Source organism: Lethenteron reissneri, unplaced genomic scaffold (genome assembly GCF_015708825.2).
Source record: "Lethenteron reissneri isolate LAM-NWPU_2019-01 unplaced genomic scaffold, ASM1570882v1 scaffold_115, whole genome shotgun sequence".
NCBI classification, from domain to species: Eukaryota; Metazoa; Chordata; class Hyperoartia; order Petromyzontiformes; family Petromyzontidae; genus Lethenteron; species Lethenteron reissneri.
Genome location: NW_026890838.1, coordinates 1,952,999 through 1,970,740, shown reverse-complemented (window position 1 = coordinate 1,970,740; position 17,742 = coordinate 1,952,999). Strand labels below are relative to the sequence as shown.

At 48.7% G+C, this 17,742-nt stretch overlaps 1 protein-coding gene across 1 annotated transcript in view; it reads right to left on the bottom strand.

Annotated features, from left to right (window-relative positions):
• Positions 1-2,949: 2,949 nt before the first annotated feature.
• The window catches only part of LOC133361622 (zinc finger protein 239-like), a 28,250-nt gene continuing 13,457 nt past the window's right edge, over positions 2,950-17,742 (bottom strand). The window contains exon 2 of the mRNA XM_061580593.1: positions 2,950-7,199. Coding sequence (XP_061436577.1) covers positions 6,264-7,172 — 909 coding nt within the window. The 5' untranslated portion in view covers positions 7,173-7,199 and the 3' untranslated portion in view covers positions 2,950-6,263. The remainder of the gene's footprint in view (positions 7,200-17,742) is intronic.

Here is a 17,742-nt window from a genome sequence, read left to right as displayed (position 1 = left end):
CTCCTATACATAACGTTTAAGTGGTATGCCGTGTAACTGAAGAATTATGCGAATGTTCCTTATTTCAAAGACAATGACTTGTTTCAGAGGCAGATGCTTCCAGAATCACGAAAAATACCAGTTGACCCATATCACAAGAACAACAGCTCTCACGTGAGTTATCTTACCGGTTACTTCCAAAACACACACTTTCTCCTAACAATCACGTATTCCATGTTTGACCCTTACAGACAAAATGTTACATGTACGCACATAATCAGACAAGTATTCGTTAAGTTATAATTCTAAATTAGCGATAGGCATATTGACACTGAAATGTACTTCATAATGGCATATAGTATTTACAAGAAGTTGATCTCTGTTGGATGAGGCCTACACCTGCAGCACTCAGATTGAGCGAAGCCAAGTGGTAGTGCATTCTCTTTTTGTTGCAGAGGTTCAAATCCAACAGGCATCCCTGGTTAGTCCTGGAACATTAATTACAAATATGCACCGTCTGCTTAACAGTTGATTGTAAAACATACTCTTGTGTCATTCAAAACGAGGCGATTGCATGCTGGCGTTGTTAAAATTTGGCAAATTCGAAACATTACCCACAAATTACACAACTGAGATTACACATCAGTTATTGCCCCCGACTTACAGACTCATGCCCACATGCAGACTGATGCTGGGCCACCTTATGCCACACAGGGGCAGCTGCCACTTGGGGGTGCTTGTATATATTGTCATGAAACAAAATGCAATACATTTTTTTATTAAATTATGCTAATTTATGAAAACATGCAAATGTATGTAATTATGTAAATTAAGGCTCAGCTTCGTTGTATAGGGTTTATTCCAAATCATAATAAAATGATTACTCTTTGGTTATTTCGGTAAAGTCACGTAGATATAAAACAAAATAAATTAAATCACGACGTTTCGGACGCAATACAACAAGCGTCCGTCATCAGGTGGGACAACCACAGCACGAAATAACTGCTGAGGCGGGCAAAAGGGCTGCTTGTAACAAGGGGGCTCTATAGTAAGAGGGGGGGGGGGGAGGAGCCAGAAAGGAGGACTGGAGAGGGTGGGGGTGTTGGGTAGGTAGAGTAGTGTGCCGCATACTCCGACGGTACGACAAAATGCTGGGGCTGGGAAAGTAAGCAGGGCTGGGAGTAGGGAGGCTAAATAAAACTGGAGATGCGGATATTGACGCAAACTATAAAGCAGTTAAGATTTTACCTGGTTAATAACATCCTTCCAATTATTGCTCAATTTGCATCCATCTTCTCGGTTGAAGTTATGTCTATGTTTATATATGTGGATGGCTTCATGAACAAACCTTTGATAGTAACCTGACAGTTTGCAGAGTACCTTGGTCTCAGAGAAAACAATATGAGAGCCCACAGCGTTATAGCAATGGTCAGCCACGGCAGAGGAATTAGTTCTGCCGTGTTTCAGATCTGACTGGCAAAACTGCCTCAGCACTACATAACTCAGCTCACCTGGTCTCTCTAATCAAGGGCATTTCACTGTCCCCAGATGATTTGCTCATCAGATTTGATGTGGTTTCTCTGTTCAAGGTTCCTGTGTACCTGACACCTTAGCAATAATTGAAGATTTAGTCCAACATGGACTGAACCCTGATGTTACTACTCGAGTTAGGCACTGCCTTACCAACACTTACTTCACCTGGAATGGTACTTTCTACAAACAAAATGAAGGTGCCCCCATGGGTTCCCCCCTATCACCAATGATAGCAAATGTTTTCATGGAGAAATTTGAAACAGATGCCATCCAGACATCCACCCTTCGTCCTTGTGAAAGAGATATGTGGATGATACTTTCGTCATTTGGCCACATGGCCGTCCAGCACTGAACCAATTTCTCAACCACATTAATTCCATACACCCATCCATCAAATTCACCATGGAAGTGGAGACGGATGGTAAGTTACCATTCCTGGATTTTTTTTTAGAAGATACCTGATGGTTCTTTAGGACACCCTGTCTACATGAAAGCCACCCACACAGATTCCTATCTGAAACCTGATTCCCACCACCATCCGGCACAGAAGAAGTCCCTCATCAAAACACTACACTGCATTTCCGACCAACACCACCTAGCTAGTGAACTGGAACACGTACACCAGGCCCTTAAGATGAATGGATATTCGGACCGCATTATCAACCATGGAGAAACAACCCCCTGAGACGCCATCACGTTACCATACATAGCAGGCGTGACCAAAAAGATTTCCAAAATCTTAAACAAACACAAGATCCAGGTCCGAATCAGTACAGTACACAAAATCCGTGATCTAATCCCATCTGTGAAGGATGTCGTTCCTGACATGCAATATCCTGGAGTCTACAAACTAAGTTGCACCTGTGGTGACTGTTACATTGGGGAAACGAAACGTCATGTCTCAGACCGTGTTCGCGAGCACAAGTCAGATCTGAAACACGGCAGAACTAATTCCTCCGCCGTGGCTGACCATTGCTATAACTCTGTGGGCTCTCATGATATTGTTTTCTCCGAGACCAAGGTACTCTGCAAACCGTCAGGCTACTATAAAAGGTTTGTTCATGAAGCCATCCAGATATATAAACATAACTTCAACCAAGAAGATGGATACAAATTCAGCAATCACTGAAATGATATTATTAACCAGGTAAAACTGCTTTATAGTTTGCGTTCATATCCGCATCTCCAGTTTTTTTAAGCCTCCCTACTCCCAGCACCGCTTACCTCCCAGGCCCGGCATTTTGTCGTACTGTTAGTGTGCGGCACACTTCTCTCCCTACCCAACACCCCCACCCTCTCCAGCCCTCCTCCCTGGCTCCTTCCCCCCTCTCTTACTATATAGCCCCCTTGTTACAAGCAGCCCTTTTGCCTGCCTCAGCAGTTGTTTTGTGCCGTGGTTGTCCCACCTGATGACGGACTCTTGTGTTGCGCCCGAAAAGTCGTGATTTAATTACTTTTGTTTTATATATACGTGACTTTACCGAAAGAACCAAAGAGTATGGATCCCTGCAGTCACGAAAACTTAAAATCAATACAACGATTCTCGCATTAACTTTTACCGATTATGTTTTAATGTAATTCTGTCGGGTCTCAGAATTCAGATCTCACTGCAGGATACAGTTCCTATAATTAAGATTATGCATGGACTCAAGACTCTTATATGTTAAGCTACTTTAAATTCTAAAAACACTCTAATATGCGAACACACTTATGATCGGAATTGTCAACAATGTACTCCTGAAGATGTCCTACTCATTGATCCGTACAATCAACCCTCAATGATTACGTTTGTTAAAACTGAGTAACAGAACAATCGGCTAACTCCTCAGAGTAGTGCGACCATACACGGCGATAGGAAAAGTCTTTAAAAAGATATTACAATATTAATACGAAACATGCTAAAGAAACGTGCCCAATGGCAAAAGTAGACATCAATGAATTCATTGGTAAGATTATGCAATTAACGAAATGTCCTGAAACAAGTGTGCGTGCAAGTGTGCCTGTTTGGCTAACATATGCTTATCAATTGGCTAATGGAACATCAATGAATTCGCGGGCAAGATTCTGATCAAAATAAAAATCTCAACACAATAGTATTCCTGCGAGTGTGTAGATTCGTAACATAGATGCTTATACATGTTTAGTGTTTCATTAATGAATTCATTGGTAAGTTTATGTAATTAAAGAAAACGAATGACCAAAATACTTCTAAACAACCGTATTAATGTAACTCAAAGGACAGAACAATGCTTTTCACGACCAGCTAATAGTTAACGCACCACCTTGGCATGGCAACCCTTTTCAAAATACAAAGATAACTTTTTGGAAAAATCTTATTAGTACCAATATGCGCGTTGTGGGTGGGTGTGTGTTGTCTTCTTGCTAACTGTTGAGTTAACGGCTTTCAAGGTAGTGTTCCTTGTATCGAAAACACCTCAGGTCTCCAGCAGGGGCGCGGGGTCGGCGTGTGTGTCGAACACACGGCGCTCTCGGCTGCTTTGTCAGTCTTTCTCCACCGCTGGGGTGGTTGCCGAGTCGGCATGCTGGCCACGCTGTCGGTGATGCCCGTGCTGGCAGGGATGATGGGTTCGGCTCCGTCTGCGTCGATGTGTGCGATTATCCCGATTCAAGACACCGCTCGCAGCTCGTCCGCTGGTTACCACGCATCACACCCCTTGACACCAGACACTGTTGATCCTTGTAGACTGTGAAGCGACTTAGAGAGACAGCGCCTGTCATCTCCCCCCCCCCCCCCTCTTCAAGAGAGTCCTCTTCCAGTTGTCTGTACGACTCATGCTGCTCAAAGGACACGCTGCAGATCAAGTTATATCATTCCGTGTCAGTCTCTGATCTGACCCTCATCTAAACTTCGCCTGTGGGTTGCGATTTAAAGGGGAACTGTCATGAATAGTGGTTGCACCAGTTTTCCCCTGAAGGGTTGACTTTGATCGGAGCACAATCGGAATGATTGTCGCTATGATCATATGTGTTGGCTGTACACAGCGACCTCGCCACCGGGAATAGTAATGCTACAGCACTCTTCCCCACGTTTGTATTCTAATACTGCGAGTACCAGTCTTGGCTGGCAGCCTCTCTCAATGACGCAAAAAAAACTCTCCATGAAGCATTGCTTGTGCCGATGCAGAGCTCCCTATCAATTTTCCAGTCACGAAAGCAATCCCCGGAGGCTGCCACTCGCAATACTTCGTCTTTCGTATGGTATTGTGAAAAGCAACAGTTTCAATTTTTTCTTAATGATCGTCATAAATTAATCCAAAGGTTCCTCATCCTGTCCAATGATGTGGTTGGATTTCAAGGATACTGCCAGGATGTGCATGGATGGAGCATTCATTGGTGATGTGCTTGTTTTGGACTTCTCCAGTCGCAGTTGGGCGATTATTTGAGCAGTACTGATTTGTGTTCTTGTGTTACATTGTTTTTTCCTCCAACTTGCAGCCTCTAACAAAAAGGAGAGCTGTGGCCTTTGAAGTCGTAACCTATTGTGTATGGGTGTGCTTGCTGTCGCCATGTTTTACATCCTCTCATCGTGGGTTGGAAGTTACAATTTTTATTTTGTTTTACACCTCTTATAGCTTGGTACCGTACCACTTTCCACAGTTTTGACTCTGTAAGCGACTCAAAGTACATTTTGAGCAGCGTTCACAGCACTCACGTCGCGGTTTGGAATTCTTGCATGGTATTTGATATGTTAGCAGTAAATTATATATGCCCCCTGCATACATCATTTACTGCTACCATGTGCTGTGTTAGCTACTGGAAGACAATGGGTGGTTGGTGAGGCTCTGATCCCGTGGAAAACATATTATCTTGGTCGTGTGTGATTAACATATTTCGCATTGTATCTCTTCTGAATGACCCTAGGTCTAATAATTTAATAATTATTATTTGGTTCATGCTTAACCAAGATTTGTGGTATACCATATTTGTTACCAAGGATATTCCAAGGGTTTTATTAACCTTTGTTCCCCGTCTGCATCGCCATGGATCCATGCTTCTTATTCTCAAGTTACATTTTGATATCCTGACGTTAAAGATATAGCTAAGCTTCCAACTTTACTGTTGTATTTTAAAAACCACAGTCAGCTCATAATTATTAACTGCCCCTGGGTGGATTTTCTGTCCGGGGATGTTCATGACCCCTGCTGTTTCCGTGTGGATTGTTTAATTTATGGCTTGTTTCCTTTATGGCGGCCTCATCTCTTGAAGTCAACTGGGAATTTCCCGCATAATCTCATTAGCCCCCCCTTGGGTTTGCTGTTTTTTATTCCATTTTATGACTTTACAAGCAGGCTTGTGAGTAATGATCCTCCAGCTGTCTTTTGTGTGGCAAGGTAGGAGGCAGGAGGGGGACTCACCCTTTCCGTGACCCAGCGCTACATCCCGATCAAAATTAATAATACAAAATTTGGCAGAATCACTCGTAATACATTTTTTGGGAAAAGGAATATATACCAAATGCTCGAATGTTTGTGATGAAATATGATACAAAACGCCGAGTTGCTGAGGCGATTAAGCAAGCACCATATAAATTATAATATTATAACATAGTGAATGATTGGGAGCTTATTGGCTCTCGCACCTGGTTAGAGATCTACCCAACCCACAGGTCTGCAAATACTGGCCGCTCTTACTCTGCAGGATGAACCTAAAAATTGAGTGTTCAACTTCACATTATTTTCATTAAAGGCCTGTGACAAAGGTTAATCTATTGGAGCATCATTGTCTCAAGATTACACATCTACCGGGTCTCCATTTGACTTTTCATTGTCTAAGAAGTCCACCCACACCTCCACTTCCACAAACTGCTGGGAGTTGCCTCGCACTGCCTCACAGTAAGAATTCTCCTCCTGCTCCACGTTGCCTCCATCGATGTGAAGGTCCGATTTTGGAGTTGAATCTTCATCTTGACATTTCACCTTCATTTCTTCGCTCTTCACTGTCACCTCTTCACATTTCACCTTCGCCTCTTCCCATTTCACCTTGATACATTTCATAGTGTCCAAGGTGGAATTTACATCTGGTTCTTTTTTCAGGAGGGATGGGCTCATTGCAGTAATTTGACTTTCACAAGTCGATCTCAGACTACACTCCTTGGGGATCTTCTGATGCCTGTGTGTTCTCCGGTGTGCATGAAGATGTTGTGACTGTGAAAACGCCTTCCCGCACAGAGTGCACTTGAAGGGTTTATCTCCTGTGTGTATTCTCTGGTGTATTTTAAGATTTGATGACTCTGCAAATGCCTTCTCGCACACATTGCACTTGAAGGGTTTTTCTCCTGTGTGTGTTCTCTGGTGTATTTTAAGATATGATGACTGTGCAAATGCCTTCTCACACACAGTGCACTTGAAAGGTTTATCTCCTGTGTGTGTTCTATCGTGTTGTTTAAGATTTGATAACTGTGCAAATGCCTTCTTACACACACTGCACTTGAATGGTTTCTCTCCTGTGTGTGTTCTCTGGTGTTGTTTAAGAGTAGATGAATCTGAAAATGCCTTCTCACACACACTGCACTTGAAGGGCATCTCCCCTGTGTGTGTTCTCTGGTGCTGTGGCAAGTTTCCAGTACGATCCGTGGTGTTTGCATACTGGTCGCATTGTTTCCCTTTTGCACCGAGCTGAGCCGAGTGCATTTGCTCCATCAGAAGAAGCGTCAGAGGAGGCGTCAGCTGCAGACAGAAAAAAAACATCCACACCATCTTCGTGAGTATCGAGGCACAGAGGAATGCATACACACAGTCACACATGACTTACACGTCTATACTTATTCATTATATAGTGAAAACGATTCCCCAATTCATCACACGGGCTTGTTGAGGCACACAATTGTAATGCGAGCAAGGAAAGTGTGGGCGCTGCCTCCGCACCACTCACGCGGGCCGGAGTATTAGGGGAGGTGGAGCCTGGTCGTCAGGGTGAGTGGGGGTGGAGTCAGGGTCATGTGAGGAGGAGTCAGGGTCACGTGAGGAGGAGGATATAGGGTGAGAACCAGAAGGGGATCGGGAGTCGAGAGAGAGTGAAGATAGAAGCCACGCGGGGTGCTGGCGGAGGAGTGGCACGAATTGCCACGTGGTCGGAGTCACGGCACCGTCGGCCAGCAGTGTACGTGGAGCAGCGGAGTGGCTGCAGAGTGTGCGGGAGCACACGGAGCAGCAGAATGGCTGCAGAGTGTGCGGGGCACACGGAACATTGGAGTGGCTGCAGAGTGTGCGGAGTCACACAGAGCAGCGGGGTGGCTGCAGAGTGTGCGGGGCACACGGGCAGCGGTGTGGCTGCAGAGAGAGCGGGTCCGACCGGGACATCGCGGGGTGCGAGACAAGAACTCAATAAAGGACAGACGGAGACCAACATCGCCTAAGAGTCCTTTATTACATTGGAGTCAGAAGTGAGACGGCATGTCGAAACAGCTCAGAAAAAAAGAACATATCTGCACGATCTTCTGCACCATCTTCTGAAGACAACAACGATCTTTCTCCGGCGGTGGCGCTACCGACGATGGAAGGCGGGGGCAACGCAGGGACGGGCGACGCGCCGGGAGTGCAAGATGTTACCGGCTCAGCAGGACCGTCTGCGTTGGTGGGCGCCGAGGAGGGATGGCGACACGTGGCGGCCCAACTTGAGTCGCTGAAGGCTGTTTTAACGCAGTTATGCACCCTGGTGACACCCACGACAAGTCCGGGGAGGCCAAGCGGGGAGCATCCGAGTGTGGCTTTGCCGACGCTTCCAGCCCTCTCCAACACGCAGCACGAAGCCGCCATCTTGGGCGTGGTCGGGGAGGAACGGCGGGAAGCCGCCATCTTGCTGCCTCCACCGCGGGAAGCCGCCATCTTGGGCGTGGTCGGGGACGAACGACGAGGAGCCGCCATTTTGAACATGTTGCAGAGTGACGCCATCTTGTTGCTGCCGCATGGATCACCATCGGCGGATGACGGCGGCGTGGGGACCCGCAGCCATCGTCTAACGACTGTGAAAGAGTTCTCCATTGGCGGAGATTGGAGTGCATTCGCCTGCCGTTTTCAAGCGGCGGTACAATCTGCAAAATGGACGGATGCAGAAGCCTTGGAGGTCTTGCCAACGCTTCTTGACGACGAGTCAGTCAGGTTCTTCCACTCCATCAAGGCCGCAAAGAAGACGACGCTACAGGGGGTGTTTGAAGAAATGGTGGAGGCGTATGAGCCCCCGGACGATGCACATCGCAGGTACGTGCAGCGGCAACGGGCACCTGAAGAATCGCCGGTGGCATTCCGGGGCGCTGTGATGGAGCTAGCTATGGCCGCGTATCCGGAGGCGGAGCCCGACTTATTGGAACCCCTGATACTGGGTAAAATGTTGGAGTTATCCAGGGATTTGGGCATCCCTATGCCGGTGTGCGGCCACGATAAGTTAACGTCCCGGATGGCGGCTAAGTGCCTGGATGCCCAATTCAACCTTCGCCGGTGGAAACAGGTGACGGCTTGGACGGGGAGCCCCACCGAAGGCGGTGCAACAGGGTGGGACCCGAAGAAGACCGTCTATGTTCGTGACGAGAAGGGTCCTGAGGAGCTGACGGCGGCATCGACCCAGTGGCCTGCTCGAGGGGGAGCGGGGTTGCGCTCGGGGCTGCCGTTGCGGGAGCGCCAGGACAGAGGGGGTGCTGCACGACGGGCCAGCTTGTTGTGCTTCTGCTGCGGCCGTCGGGGGCACTTCGCCAGGGAGTGTTGGGCTCGCTTGCGCCTGCCGCTCTAGCAGGAGGCCCCGGTCACGGACGCGACGCGGCAAGATCAACCACAACAGGCAAGTCGGCACGAATCAGACACCCGGCAAGGCCTGTCATCTCATGCATCACCATCGCTACGCGGTCCGGGTGGCATTACTAACGGGGGGGCGCTGAGTGATCCGCGTCGCTCGCTGACGCAGTGGCGGAAATTGGCACGGAGGGTGGTTGCGGCCGCTACTGGGTCGTCGACTGTGCCGGGTTTTATCCAAGGGGTTGACGTGCACATTTTGGTGGACTCGGGTGCGTCCGCGACCATTATCTCCGACGTGATATTCCATCTACATTCCGCCGGAGCGGGTGCGACCGGTTTACAACTCTTGCATAGCGGCGAACGGAGGAAGTATGGGCATTGTGGGTCAGGTGGACGCCAGTATATCGGTTGGGGGTGTTTCGGCTTCAGGGACGGTGTTGATTTCCAGGTCCCTCGCGGTGCCCTGTTTGTTGGGGACCGATTTCCTGGCGAAGATGCCCATTCAAATAAGGGTGGATCACAATTGTATCGAATTACCGGGGGGTCGAAAAATTTCTTTCTTGCCGTCACCCTGGGGCCAGTCCGCTCCTGACCGTCAGGTGCAGGCGCTGTCCGAGGTTTCGGTTGATATTCCACCTGGCTCGCAGATGTTTATTCCGTTGCGTTATCGGAAACCAGTGCCTGGAATCGAGGGTGCGGCGGGTGTGTTGTTGTCACCGTCCACTGCTATAACGGGTGGCTTGACGCTGGTCGGGGCACAGACAATCGTCCGGCCGGGTCAGCCTCCGTTTTTACAGGTGTTGAATGGGAGCGCGGATAATGTTACTGTGCTGGCCGGAACGGTTTTGGCTCATGCTACAACTGCTTTCACGGCCCATGACGATCGGGGCCGCCGGGGCCTTGTAGGGGGGGTCTCGGCCTCCACGGCACAGGATGATCGATGGATTGCCGAGTTGTGCCGGGAAAATGCGTCCTTGACTGGGGACCAACGGTCCGCGCTTCGCGCGCTGTTGGGAAGGTATTCCGACGTCTTTAGTTCGGACGATTTCGATTTGGGACGCACCTCCTTGCTCTCCCACCACATTGATACGGGGGATGCCGCTCCGATTCGGATGAACCCGCATTGGTTGAGTCCGACGGAGCGGGATCATGTTCGCAGCGCAGTGGAGATATGCTGGCCGCTGACATTATTTCCCCGTCTAACAGTCCGTGGGGCGCCCCGGTGGTCCTTGTGAAGAAAAAGGATGGGAAATTGCGATTTTGTGTCGATTTTCGCAAGTTAAATAAGGTGTCAGTTGCGGACGCATACCCCCTGCCGCGAATGGATGATTCCTTGTCTGGGGCTAATTTTTTTTCTACTCTTGATCTCTCGTTGGGATTCTGGCAACTTCCCCTCGACGAGTCCGAGGGAAAAGATGGCTTTCCGGATGCCGCAGGGCTTATTTCAGTTTAATTGTCTTCCCATGGGCTTGAACGCCGCCCCCGCGACGTTCCAGCGGCTGATGGAGCTCGTGTTAACGGGTCTGCAGTGGGAGACGTGTTTGATATATTTAGATGATGTTATCGTCTTCAGCCGCACGTTTGAGGAACATCTGCGGAGATTGGACGCAGTGTTTGCTCAAATGCGTTCTGCCAATTTGAAATTTAAGCCCAAAAAGTGTCACCTGTTGCAACGATCCATGCGCTATTTGGGCCACATAGTCAGTTCGGACGGGGTGGCCACGGACCCGGAGAAGATGGCGTGCGTCTGAAACTGGCCGACTCCGGCCACGGTGGGGGACGTGCGTCGGTTCTTTGGGTTCGCTTCATATTACCGCAGGTTCGTTCCAAACTTTGCCACGATCGCTAGGCCGTTGCACCTCCTTACGGCGAAGGGCCGGAGGTTCAGCTGGGGACCGACGGAGGAGGCGGCGTTTCAAGGCCTACGCGATCGTTTGGCGTCAGCACCGACGTTGGATTATCCAGATTTTACTCGGCCTTTTATTCTGGATACTGACGCTAGTGACACCGGGATTGGGGCCGTTTTGTCCCAGTCTAAGGGCGGCGTCGAACGCGTGGTAGCTTATGGTAGCCGCATGTTGTCTCCGGCGGAGACCCGCTACTGCGTTACTCGCCGCGAACTATTGGCTATTGTGCATTTTCTTCGCCAATATTGGCCGTATCTACACGGCGGTACGTTTATTGTGCGCACGGACCATGCGGCTTTGCAATATGCCCTGAGGGTTGACCAACCGTCTGGCCAATTGGCACGATGGTTGGAAACCCTGCAGGAATTTTCGTTTGAGATTCAGTATCGTAAAGGGTCGCATCATGCGAACGCGGACGCACTCTCCAGATTGCCGCAGGGGTCCCCTTGCGCTTGCGCTTCGGGCACGAATAGGTGTACGCGGGTTCCGCAACCCCTTCGGCCTGTTATGTCTGCTGTGCAGGTGCCTGAGGCTCCCGCGTGCCCGGAACCGGCTGATGGGGTTTTGAACTTGCCGCGTTCGGTATGGGTTCGCGAGCAATTGCTCGATGAGTCGCTGGGGGCCTTGCGGGGTCGGGCTGCGAAGGAGAAAGGTGGACCGCTGTCCGATGAGATGCCGGGAGCTGCTCTCCGGGATGGTTTGTTGATGTGGAGGGAAGGGTTGCACGATCGCTGGCGTCTTGTTGTGCCGTTATCGTTGCGATATGAGTTGATTCGGACTCTGCACTCTGAGAAGTTGTTACATCTCGGGGTGCAGAAAACCTTGTTGACGTTGCAGCGGGATTATTTCTGGCACGGCATGACTGATGTCGTTGGGCACATTCGGGCGTGCTCCGACTGTGCCCGGCGGAAGCCGCCTAAACACCCATATGTTCCTCCAGTGCAGTCCATACAGGTGTCTCGGATTAACGAGTTGGTGGCATTGGATATTTTGGGGCCCTTTCCACCATCCGCTCGGGGGAATACATTTTTGTTGGTCGGGGTGGAATATCTTTCACGCTGGCCGATGGCCTGGCCCTTGCCCGACCAGTCAGCGGCGTCTATCACGGACGTGTTCCTGTTCGGATACGTAATGGATAAAGGGGCGCCGGAAAGGTTGCTCATGGACCAGGAGCGGAATTTTTCTTCAAAACTATTGGGCGAGGTGTCTGCTGCACTGGGGACAAAGAAGGTTCGGACGTCTCCTTACCACCCGCAAACGGATGGGATGGTTGAACGGCTGAATCGGACCCTGTCGACCATGCTCTGTCATACGGTTAGCGAAAAGCAGGCTGATTGGGATTTGCATATCCCTGGGGTGCTCTCCGCATACCAGATGACGCCTGATGCGTCGACGGGGTACTCCCCTTTCTTTTTGATGTACGGCCGCGAGAATGTGCCGCCGTGGAAGTGCAGCTGGGCACGGGGGCGAAGGGTCCTGTTAAGCCTCTCCTGGAGTATATTCGGGACGCCGTTCGTCGCGTGGCAGAGGCGCGGGAGGGGGCCCGGTTGGCTACGGCCAAGACCCAGGCCCGGAACGAACGTTGTGCACGGCACTCGAATTGTGAGTCCCCCTGGCGAGTGGGGGACATGGCCTGGCTGCACTGCCCGCAGGTACCGGTGTGGACCTCCCCTAAGTTGCACAAACCGTGGCAGGGGCCAGTTGTGCTTATTGAGGTTCCTAGTCCGCAGTCTGCACGTGTTCGGTTCGGATCACGGCGCTGGTACGTTCATACGTCTCGATTGAAACCCTACGTGGCCCCGCAGAAAGATGCATCATCTCCTAATGTTGCCTTGCTGGTGTCTGTTGCGACCGACGCGCCACTGACTTTGCCTGTTCAACCTGCAAGCGCGCCTGTCGTACCCTCTGTAGACGGACCGGCTGTGATCCAGCCTGACACAGGGATCCCTGCTCCGGGTGGGCCTACCATGGCGACGGGGACACTTGGCTCCGCTGCCCCTCCAACCCCGCCGCAGCTGCAGGAGGCCCCAGCGATGGGCCTCTCTGGGGAACGGGACGCTGGGATTGACAGGCCTCCACCAGCGGCGGGCGGTTCCGATCCCGTACGTGTTTGAGTTCACTGGCAATGTGTTCCTGGTCGGATATGCATTGGGCTCTATGGTATAGAGCAGGGGTCCTCAAACTTTTTAAACAGGGGGCCAGTTCACTGTCCCTCAGACCGTTGGAGGGCCGGACTATAGTTAAAAAAATAACTATGAACAAATTCCTATGCACACTGCATATATCTTATTTTGAAGTGAAGAAACAAAACGGGAACAAATACAATATTTAAAATGAAGAACAAGTAAAGTTAAATCAACAAACCTGCCAGTATTTCAATGGGAACTATGGGCCTGCTTTTGGCTAATGAGATGGTCAATGTCCGGTTCCATATTTGTCACTGCTAGTCGTAACAAGTGATGCAAGTGTGCATCCGTTAGTCTAGATCTGGTTGGAGATTTCAAATGTTTCATTCTGGAAAAAGTCTGTTCACAGACATAAGTGCTGCCAAAGATGGTTGCCATTTTGAGTGCATGGTTCCTGAGATGAGGATATGTCTCAGAGGGGAGAGATGCATAGACATTATGAAAGCTGCTTGACTTGAATGCGTCTTTCAGAGAGTCACAATTCTGCAGTTCAGCCAGTTCCATTTGGTAAATTGTATCCACATTTTCAATGTCAATAGAAAATGGGTTACGGAAAAGCTGTATGTCCTGTTCATGGAGATGAAGCTCTTTAAATCTAAATTGGAACTCCTTTTGCAATTTTTCCAGTGAATCCACACATGTTTTGTTTGGGAATTGCAACCAATGGTTTTTCCGCTAACAGATTTTGAGTTGTGGGGAGATGGCAGAAGTTTTCCTCCTTAACTTGTTTGATGAGGAGGCCTAATTTTACTTCAAATGCTTTGACATGTGATTGCATATCACAGATGAGCTTCCCCCTTCCTTGAAGTTGCACATTGAAACTGTTGAGTAGCTCTGTTACATCTGTCAGAAAGGCAAGGTGCCATTTCCATTCTGCATCATTGAGCTCTGGTACTTATTTGTTTTTTGAAAGCAGAAAAGCTGTAATCTGTGGAAGTAAGTCATAGAAACGTTTCAAAACTCTCCCTCGACTCAGCCAACGGACTTCTGTGTGATACAGAACATCTTCATAGTCAACATTTAGTTCAGACAGAAATTCCTGAAATTGTCTGTGGTTTAGTGCATGAGCTCTAATGAAGTTAACACAAGATTCCACAATTTTCATAACAGAGTCCCACTTCAGTGATTTACTACACAGTGCTTGTTGGTGGATGAGGCAGTTTATAGCTATTGGATGAGAATGGTTATGTTTGTCCATCTCTTGGTTAATGCGAGCAATTACTCCTTTCTTAGACCCCACCATGCTAGGAGCACCATCAGTTGTCACACTGGCTAGTTTAGCCCAGTTCAGCTCCAAACCATTCACAGTTCGGCAAACTTTTTCATAGATATCCTCTCCTGTAGTTGTTCCTTTGATGCTTTGCAGTGCAGCAAGCTCTTCTGTGACTTCAAAATAGTCATTCGTCCCACGAATAAAAATTAGAAATTGTGCAGAATCACGAACATCATTGTTTTCGTCGAGTGCCAAGGAAAAATAGGAAAGTTTTTTGTGGAGTTTTGAAAATGCTGATGCAATTTGTCTCCCATTTCTTCAATCCTCCGTGTAATTATAGATCCTGAAAGACTCATTGTACTAAATAAATCGGCCTTCTCTGGACACATCTCTTTGGCAACAGAAAGAAGGCATTCTTTAACAAATTCTCCCTCCACGAATGGTCTGCCAGTGCACGCTATTAACTTGGCAACTTGGAAACTTGCTCGCAGTGATGAAATATTTAGCTGCTTCTGCTTCACAAAAGTATTTTGCTGAGTTGTTTATGTATTTTTCAGTTTTAATATTTTATCTTTTCTCACTTCTCCGACCAAACAATCATATTTATCTTTATGTTCAGTTTCATAGTGTCGACGTAAATTGTATTCTTTGAACACAGACACTATATTCTGGCATATCAGACACACAGCTCTTTCCTTGTACTGCATGAAAGAGTAATCATAAGTCCACTGTTCTTTGAATATCCTACACTCCGAGTCAGTTTTTCTCTTTCTTGACATCATTGTTTCCTAGGGAGTCAAAATTGCTATTAGTAAAATACCAATATATATACAGCGCTACAAAAACAATATACCAGCAATAACGTTGCCCACACAGAGACATACAGACTGCACTGCCCATCAATGCAGTCTGATTGGGGGAACTCCGCTTTTACCCCAGGCTCACACTGGTGCGGGTGCCATTAAAAAGTTAATTACACCTGCAGTTTTGTTCACAGATCGCAGTACATCCCCAGCACACAGGAATATCACTGGGAGTGGAGCCGAGGGGCAAGTGAGGGAGCTGAGGGAGGGAGAGCCAGTCAAGCGCAGCCAGGGGAGGGCTGGCAGCCTTAGGCCTGGGGGCAAGTCCAGTCAATTGGCCCATTGAACCATTCACCAGCGCTGCCCAATGAGTGCCCACCGCCGCAGCTCAATCAGTGCCCACCGCCGCAGCTTAATCAGTGCTCACCAGCGCAGCCAAATCAGTGCTCGCCACCGCAGCCCAATCAGTGCCCACCACCGCAGCCCATTGAGTGCTCACCAGCGCAGCCCAATTAGTGCTCAGAAGTGCAGCCCAATTAGTGACCATGGGCCGGATAAATGTCCTCGGCGGGCCGCATGTGGCCCACGGGCCGTAGTTTGAGGACCCCTGGTATAGAGTCTTGATGAGGGAATTCTTCTGGGATGGATGGTGGTGGGAATCCGGTTTCAGTTAAGCATCCGTATGGGTGGCTTTCCTGTAGACAGAGTAGCTCATTGAACCATCAGGTCTCCTTTTAATTAGGACATCCAAAAAGGGTAGCTTGCCATCTTTTTCGACTTCCATGGTGATCTGGCCACATGGTCGGCCTGCTCTAGACCAATTTCTCGACCACATCAATTCCATACACCCAGCCATCAGATTCTATCTAGTTTTCCAACCCAGCTTATATATATGCTCCAAGCACGTGTGCTGTTTCATTCAGACGCTGTCGCCTCGACAGACCTGGTTTTCACCTGAGGACGGCTGCTTGCGTTGTGGCCGAAACGTCGTGAGAATTGTTTTATTTTGATTATTTTATTACTTCCTTTGTACGTGACTTTACCGAAAGAACCAAGAAGATGAATCCCTGCAGTCACGAAGGCTTTAAATCGAAATGTTTACAGTATAATCACAGAAATAAGTACAGAAATAATAATATATGAATAAACACAAATATAAGAGATGCTCACTGAACGATGTCTATTCAAAGACTGAGCGAAAAAGATGGCGTGTGGCGGAAACATCGTGGAATGTTGGATTAAATCGGATGAAAGAGGAAAGCACGTGGACGAAATTTGAAACGTGGTTATAATTGAAAACGGCCAAAAGAGCGAAGTAACCAAAGTCAAGTGGACGAAACTCAAGGTATCACTGTACTATTCGAAAATATCGACATCTAAGTACCAGCACTAACGACCTCCTTCTACACAACAGATGCTGTACAACAGATACGACTAAATACATCAAGTCTAAATTTCCTGGTAAGGAATAAAAAGCATGTACATATGTATTAAGAGAGCGCCATCTCCTGCATTATTGTGGGGGTTACATTTACAGATTGATAAAGTCTACGGATTATCCATAGTAGGGTTTCTATCTGAGGGAAAGGTGATTGGGCGGATCGAGCAGGGAAGCCTCTGGAACGTTTTCGAAGGTTCCAGGAGGGGCATGGACAGAAGTGGGGCTTAGCCTCCGGGGAGTGAATATAAGCCGGGGGTACAGCAACATGAGGGGTCGGTGTTTGAATATTGAAGAGGAGCTCCCCGCCGCTGCTGCCCCGCCATCTACACCTGCCACGTGGCGGCTCGACCTACAGCCGCTCCATAGCGGGCCGCCAGCCAGCGGTGCGTTAGCGAGCGGGGTGAGCGCCACGTGGCGCGGGCCAGCGCAGCCACGAGAGCGGGTCGACATCCGCGGAGAGAGAGAAGTGGCTGTACCAAAGATTTAATAAATACCATGAAGTTACGTACCGTGTCGGAGCCACTTATTACACATATACACACACACTCACTTTTAGATAATATATGTGTAATGCGGGCGTAAACGGCCCTCCGGAAGTGACGTCATGAGGGGAGGAGTTAGGTCACGTGGAGGAGAGGGGTCAGGTCTATATAGGCCGTAAGGTGAAGACGTTTTACGTTTAATCCCGTTCCCATATATGGGGCACTACATTCTTTTCATTCCAAAAAAAAGATCTATTGCTTTTGGCCGTGAAAATAAAAGTTCTCCATGTCTAATCCTGCAGTTTATTTTTTATTACTGTTTAAAGTCGGAAATATTTCTTTCCTCGCGTAATCATATTTTAATCGTCAGTGATTAGGCTTTGCGTCACGTGCTTCCCGCTAGACCAATAAGGTGGCTGCTTTTTGGGACGAGAGGTCCAAGATGTCTGCGCC